The sequence below is a fragment of the Schistosoma haematobium genome, chromosome 1, assembly GCF_000699445.3.
Source record: "Schistosoma haematobium chromosome 1, whole genome shotgun sequence".
Classification (NCBI taxonomy): Eukaryota; Metazoa; Platyhelminthes; class Trematoda; order Strigeidida; family Schistosomatidae; genus Schistosoma; species Schistosoma haematobium.
Genome location: NC_067196.1, coordinates 39,221,214 through 39,228,129, shown reverse-complemented (window position 1 = coordinate 39,228,129; position 6,916 = coordinate 39,221,214). Strand labels below are relative to the sequence as shown.

The following is a 6,916-nucleotide window of genomic DNA, read 5'->3' as shown; positions in this document are numbered from 1 at the left end:
AAACTCATCAGAAGAAATTGTATTAGGATTATTAACTTAGGCTTTGTAACCTATATTTGAATGGGTTAACTAGGAACTACAAAACTTAAAACCAAATTAGGAATATTGTTTAAAAATTTATCCTGTATTTAATTCTTGGAAAGTATACTAGGTATATATGTACGACAACGCTTAGTTCAACAATGAATGCCAAAAATAAGAATAATGAGAGTTTTAAATGATAGCAATTAGTTTCTTCTGATAAAACATTCATCATGAAGGAAATATGTATATTTTAACCATATTAGCCAATTTGCTTAATAAACAGAAAATGTAATCGTATTCAACCAATAAATATCATGATCAGTAAACCCAATGTAAATATTACTCATGTTCTACTATGACTAAAATCTTTGATGAACTTCAGTGGTATTTGGAGTTACTAGACACTCTTAATAATGAATGTTATCATGATATCTTCAATCTATCTAACATTTGTTTATGAGTATTATGTTTTCTCAACCATGTCATTTGATCAACACTTTCAATTTATCCTTTATAAGTCCTTAGAATGTGTAGTAGCGTAAGATTTCACGCTAATCCAAACATTGGAATCTTGATCAAGCAGATGGTTTTGAAGTTTAGAGAAAAGTTCTAATCAAATAAAATGATATTATGCAACATTCAGTAGTATTTTTATACAATGAATTACTTAGTGAAAAGTAATTCGAAATATCACGTCTCTTTAACTGCTAATCATGGATTACAGTTAAAGATAGAGAAAGGAATTGATTTATGAAATATTGAAAACTCTCAAAAACATTGTATTAACTCTACAAAGCTAGTCCTTATGAAAGCACGGAAGCCGAAAGAATGATATCATGTATTAAATGTCATAGAACAGAGGATATTGGTTACATTCAAACGAAATCATTACTACAAATAATATTTCCTAAGTATAATCTTAAGTAAAATGATACTACGTTATAGAGTAAATGAATACTATATTTTGAGGGATGAAGAAGACATGGTATATAAATAATTGATAAGCTGATGATGAAATAAGTCTTTATTAAAAAAAATTACTGATACATTCAAAAAGAATTATTTATAATTTATAGTGATTTTCCAGAATAAAATTTAAGTACATTTTTTAAAAATTATAATTTAACATTATTTGATGTACATTGTATAAGATGCCAAGGGCCTTTGTCTTTTTTAACCGGATTAGGTGAAACTGTAGGATAATGAATTATCGGTTTTGTACCATCTAATGAATTAGTTAATTGAGATGAAATTTCTTCTTCATTAGGATTCTCAGCAAATGTTACTTTTAATTTATCTCCAGTTAGTTTAGAATATTTTTTAGGGTTTAATAAAGTTGATTCTGTTGAAACATTTGGTACTTCGGATAAAGGTAAAAGTACAGGTGGGTTGGATGATGTAGATGGAGTTAAATTTGAACTTGTGGCTACAGATACTGGAATTAAATTAAAATTCAGACTACCAGTGACATAATGAACCGGGAATACTGTAGCATTTGGTTTACGGGAAGAAACATTGTGATTTAGAGTAATTTGGTCACTGTTTGGTGAACTACCAATATTATTTACACTGCCACCACGACCAGAATCGACATCTGAATCAATTACAGGAGCGTCATTCAATGACGAGGTGCAGAGATTTCTGTTCATTTCAGAGCAACCAAGATATGATGAATCATTTAATGGAAGAGCGAGAAGTTTCATTGCAGTTCCTGGTGCTCCATGAATAGCACATACACGAGGAAGAGTCATCACTGCATCCTGCGCATAGGATATGTATGGAACAGAATTTATAACTGAAGTCGGCAAACTTTCACTATGCGTTTCTTGACCGCTCTAATCGATAAAAAAAATCAAATATATATTAAATGTAGCGTAAAAAGAATATTATATCTTAGTAATATATAGTATTTATGGATAAACAACAAAATTCAACTGTCTTCCATATAAAATAAATACCTGAAGGTTTCCCGCTATACTTCCATATTGTTTGCCGCGGATTTTTACAAAGGATATTATAGATAATTTACCACCAATTTAAAAATTTTATAAAATTGTAAGACTGTAACAGTATGAGTGAATTTAGGCATGAAGAATAAAATTTCCTAATAATTTAGTCCCGCTTCTTTTAACATCATTCATGGATTTGAAAATAAGGTTGAACTTCTAAATTGCACTAATCATTTACTCTAAACAATCGATAAAATGTGACTGCAATGAATATTTTCATACCTATTACATAAGTTAATAATAGAACTCATGGGTCAGTTGAAGCAAGGCAACCATGGAAAACCTGGAAGCACTGGAAAGCCGTTTCGTCCCATTGTGGGACTCCTCAACAGTGCGCATCCACCTTCCCTCCTCGCGTGAATCGAAACCAAGATCTATCAGTTTCGCGTGCGAACGCTTAACGTTTAAACCACTGAGCCGTCATCCAACGGCATTGATGTTTAAATTCAAACAATGCACGAAATCGCACCACCGTCCACTATTGACTTCAGTGAGTTACTATCTCACAACAGACCCGGTTGAACTGAACTAGTAACGGCTTCTTACTAGAATTCCAGCAATCAAACGAGTATTTTATATTTGGTCCAGTAGACTATAAATCAAATCACGAAGAAAAAAGCTCTTGAAAATTTAATGGTTGACTACAAGCCGGATATTTCCTAGACTTACAGGATGAAACGGCTGTCCAGTGCTTCCAGGTTTTCCATGGTGATCTAGCTTCAATTGACTTATGAATTCAATTATTGAACTACAATAATCTCCACAAAACCCCTCTCTGACTATGAAATAAACTTTAGTTACAATAAAATATTCATGTTCTGGATAGCATTTCTGAATTTAACCATTGCTATCACATCGTAAACTTAGATGATTCATGAAGTAATGCAGTTTTTCAGTACATTTTTTAAAATGAAAACTTCAGTTTCAGCTTATCAAAGTTTTGAACTATTTTATTCTTCTTTAAAAAAAGCCACTCTCATTGAAACAATAATCTAAAATTTTAACACAAACTATTACTGGTTCAAAAAATTCAAAGTAGATGTATTGTTTTTCAAGTTTTATTCTATCGAATCAGCTTATATTTCACATGTCGTGGTTTTTTTCTCATTTCAAGAGAGAGAGAGAGCAGATATTGTAAGAACTATATGTCATTGATAGGATTTAGTCTAGTTCTAAATATAGTTTGATGATTATATTCAAATATATAGGTGTATTACTAATGATAATGTTGTCGTTGATTTGATAGATTAGTATTGCTTCTAAGTTATAAATAACAATAAAATCATCAATTATCTTCAATAGATTATCAATTAGAAAATTTACACTGTCAAATAGTGTTCATGAATGTTAAAACAAAACTCAGAATAGGAATATATGTATCTATGTACATTTATGCATAGGCTTGTACAATAGACTTGACATTTACACCTATTTGTATTTCTATGTTCATGATGAATTAATCATTTGTATATAAATATAAATAATAAACCAGAAAAATAAATATAAATATTGCTGAAACGAATGACAAACATTTTGCGTAGATGAATGAAGAATAGTTAATGATTAATGCATTTCGAATATTTAATTCACGTATGAAAATTACTATTTTTAATTTCTGTCTATCCATTACTTTTATTATTATTGATATCTCACTGGACTATATGTATTAAGCTCTTTCAATTATCGCTGTAGAATATAATAACTTTGTCTCATTGGACGGAAAATAAACTTTGATCTAGTCTTCGTGGACTTCATATCAGTTAATGTTTACTTCAACTAATAACAGATATAAAAAGATATGACTTCTCGTACAACAAGCAATTTAACTATATCATTAGATAATGTAAGAAAATTCTTTCAATAAATCATATTAATCATTGTAAAGTTACAGTCTGTTATAACTTGTGGGCCTTGTGACAAATTAATATATAACGTAATGACATCGCCAATTAGAGAACAGTGATTTGTCTACTGGATCAATGACATGTAAACCTGTATGAGCAACCTTAAGTCCTTATCGGTTCTGCTTCATGCCTAGCGCTGCCTGTTATGTTCAGAACACCAATCTCAACCTCTACGATATGAATAATGTATTTCAAACATACTAGGTTTATATACAAATTAAACTGACCACATCGTACGATAAAATAGAGGATAACATTTGAACAAAATCTGGCCAAAAATGTCTGTGAACGTGGAAGACTGTCATTAGTAGACTGGGCATAACTCACGAACGACAAATCATATGATAATAGTTTATAGGTCAAAGTGAAGCTTGTAATAAGAGGAGTATAGTTATACATAATCCATCTACTGAATAGTTAGTTATACACTAAGAATAGACACAATATTTATTCATGAATGGTTATTAAGAGTTACCATTCATATTTCTCGCTGGGATATAACACAATCAGATTGAATTATCCAAAACAATTTTTTAAATCTACAGAACATGGTTTCATATGATGCGATTTTTTTAATAACAGAAGTATTGCAATTTTTTTGTTTACAACTGACGATAAAGGTAGTTTTGTCAAAAAGCTCAAAAAAATTTTTTTAACACATAAACTGCAATACAACTAACCATTTCAGTTTTTATTTACATATAATTTCATTCGTTAGTTTACTTTCTGTTGTGAAGACAATGGTGGGTGGTGGCGCAGTTTCGTGGATTAGTTGAAGTTAGACATTAACACCACCGGATGTCGGCTTAGTGATCTAAACATTAAGCACTTGCCTGCGAGACCAATAAGTCCCTGGTTCGAATCTCGCGAAGCAAGATCGTGGATGCGAATTGTTGAGAAGTCTCACAATAGGATGACACGGCTTTCCAGTGGTTCCAGGTTTTCCATGGTGGTCTATCTTCAATTAACTCACGATCTCAACTATTAAAATGTTTACTTTTTTCTTTCATTCATAAACAAAATGAACGTTTTTTAGGGATATATATTTTGGATTTTTTATGAATTCTAGCTAGTCTAAATTAATTTCTGACAGGTTCTCTTTTCTATGAATTACCAAAGGTACATTAAAAAATACCATACATTTTGTATTATTTGTTTAACACAATATTATTTGCTATCCCAAAAGAAATATATTGTTCATATGCATATGATGAAAGAATTAAAATTTTACTAGAATATAATTATATTGTGTCATATTGATAGAAGATCTTGTAAAGAAGATATTTTGTTCCGGTTTTGATGAGAATAAACCACTATAAATCTCTTTAAATTATTGATTTTTATAATATTGAATAGAAGTTGGCTCTATTTTTTTTATTTATTTTAGATTTACAGTGTAATTAATAAAACTTCTCAAAGTTGCATCAGAAGAAGTGGCAAAAAAAAGAGAGATAGTTGTTTTTTGTTTGTTGAATATTTGGGTAATAAATACAGTTTTTATTATCTTTTCTAATTTAAAACAAAAACATACTCATTATAAGTACACGTTTTATCTATAGAGTTACATTAAATTTGTTGATTAATATTATTGTAACCATTCTTGTTATAGTTAAAGAAAGAAAACATAATTTAGGAAAAGCCTCTATTAAAAACCACTTTAATCTAATGATAATTTAAGTCATTTAATAATCAAGTAACTTATTTGCAACAGTAATGTTTACAATAAACTAATACTTTTAATGGTATTTATTTGTCTAAATAATATCTACTAATTAAATAAGATGGTGTACGCAATGTCGAGTCATCTAGACTAGTGACCACATTGCAACTTGGTCTATAGCATTCAATCTGAGCTAAGAAGGACATGACGCACATGACAATGATTACCAACCAGTGATCAATCAATTCTACATTCTTAGTCGTTTAGAAAATGTTTTGTAATTGGTCTTCATTTGGAATAATATACTCTCTCTTACTTTTCATAGTGATGATGTATGATAATATAAAACAGGGACTTATCAAGAATTGGATTATATAGATTATTTAACTGGTAGAAAAAGTTAGTTCCAATATTTTAAAAATGTATTTTCATAGAAATATCATGTATCTTAAAAATCAACATAAGTTTGTATCGTAATTATTTCGTAATGTGTAATTTGAAGAGAAACTTAAGATTATTTAACCAAGCTTTTGATCAAAACCTTATAGTAACATGATTTATTAAAATATCAGTGCAAATTTAACATTTCTAGTAACCGGACAACATCACTGACACTATTTGGAAGAAATAATTATACTATGGACTATCCCATATTGTCAATGATTTAATATTTTTTAATAAAATACAACCATCAGATTACACATGGACTAGATTATCATCAATAAACTAAACTAAATGCAAATCCTTACTTTATCTGTTTAAAAACAAGTGTTTTTTGTGGAGGTTCACTAAAAAGTAATAAAATTCGATTGACAATTATAAGCTCAATGTTTAACTTCTTAAGATATTTAGATTCAAAATCATATAGACAGCTTTGATCTAGATGTAGAGTTAAGCGAAAGTTGAATCGATTAAAGGTTAAGCGTTTGCACACGAGACTGAAAGGTCCTGGGTTCTAATTTCGAGATGCAGGATCGTGGATACGCACTGCTGAGGAGTCCAATATTAGGATGAGACGACCGTCCAGTGCTTCCAGGTTTTCCATTTTGGTCTTGTGTCAATTGATTCATGAATTCAATTATTAGATGTAATTTTTGTACATAGCACAATATGCTTTGTAATAAGGTTGCAACTTTGAATCCATTAGTTTGTTTGTTAATCAGAAATGTAACAGGATATTTTCTGACTTGAAAGCTTATTATTCACATGTATCAACTAAGTATTTTTTCTAAGTTCACTGGTTTCACTTACATTCTTAGAGCTCAGTTATATAACAGGATATTATGTTGGTTAAAATGCTTTTTTTGTTCTGGTAACCA

The 6,916-nt window shown here is 29.8% G+C and overlaps 1 protein-coding gene across 1 annotated transcript in view; it reads right to left on the bottom strand.

Annotated features, from left to right (window-relative positions):
- Nucleotides 1-1,012: 1,012 nt before the first annotated feature.
- The window catches only part of MS3_00010125 (uncharacterized protein), a 79,075-nt gene continuing 73,171 nt past the window's right edge, over nucleotides 1,013-6,916 (bottom strand). The window contains exon 8 of the mRNA XM_051218474.1: nucleotides 1,013-1,859. Within this exon, the coding sequence (XP_051074011.1) occupies nucleotides 1,140-1,859 (720 nt within the window). The 3' untranslated portion in view covers nucleotides 1,013-1,139. The remainder of the gene's footprint in view (nucleotides 1,860-6,916) is intronic.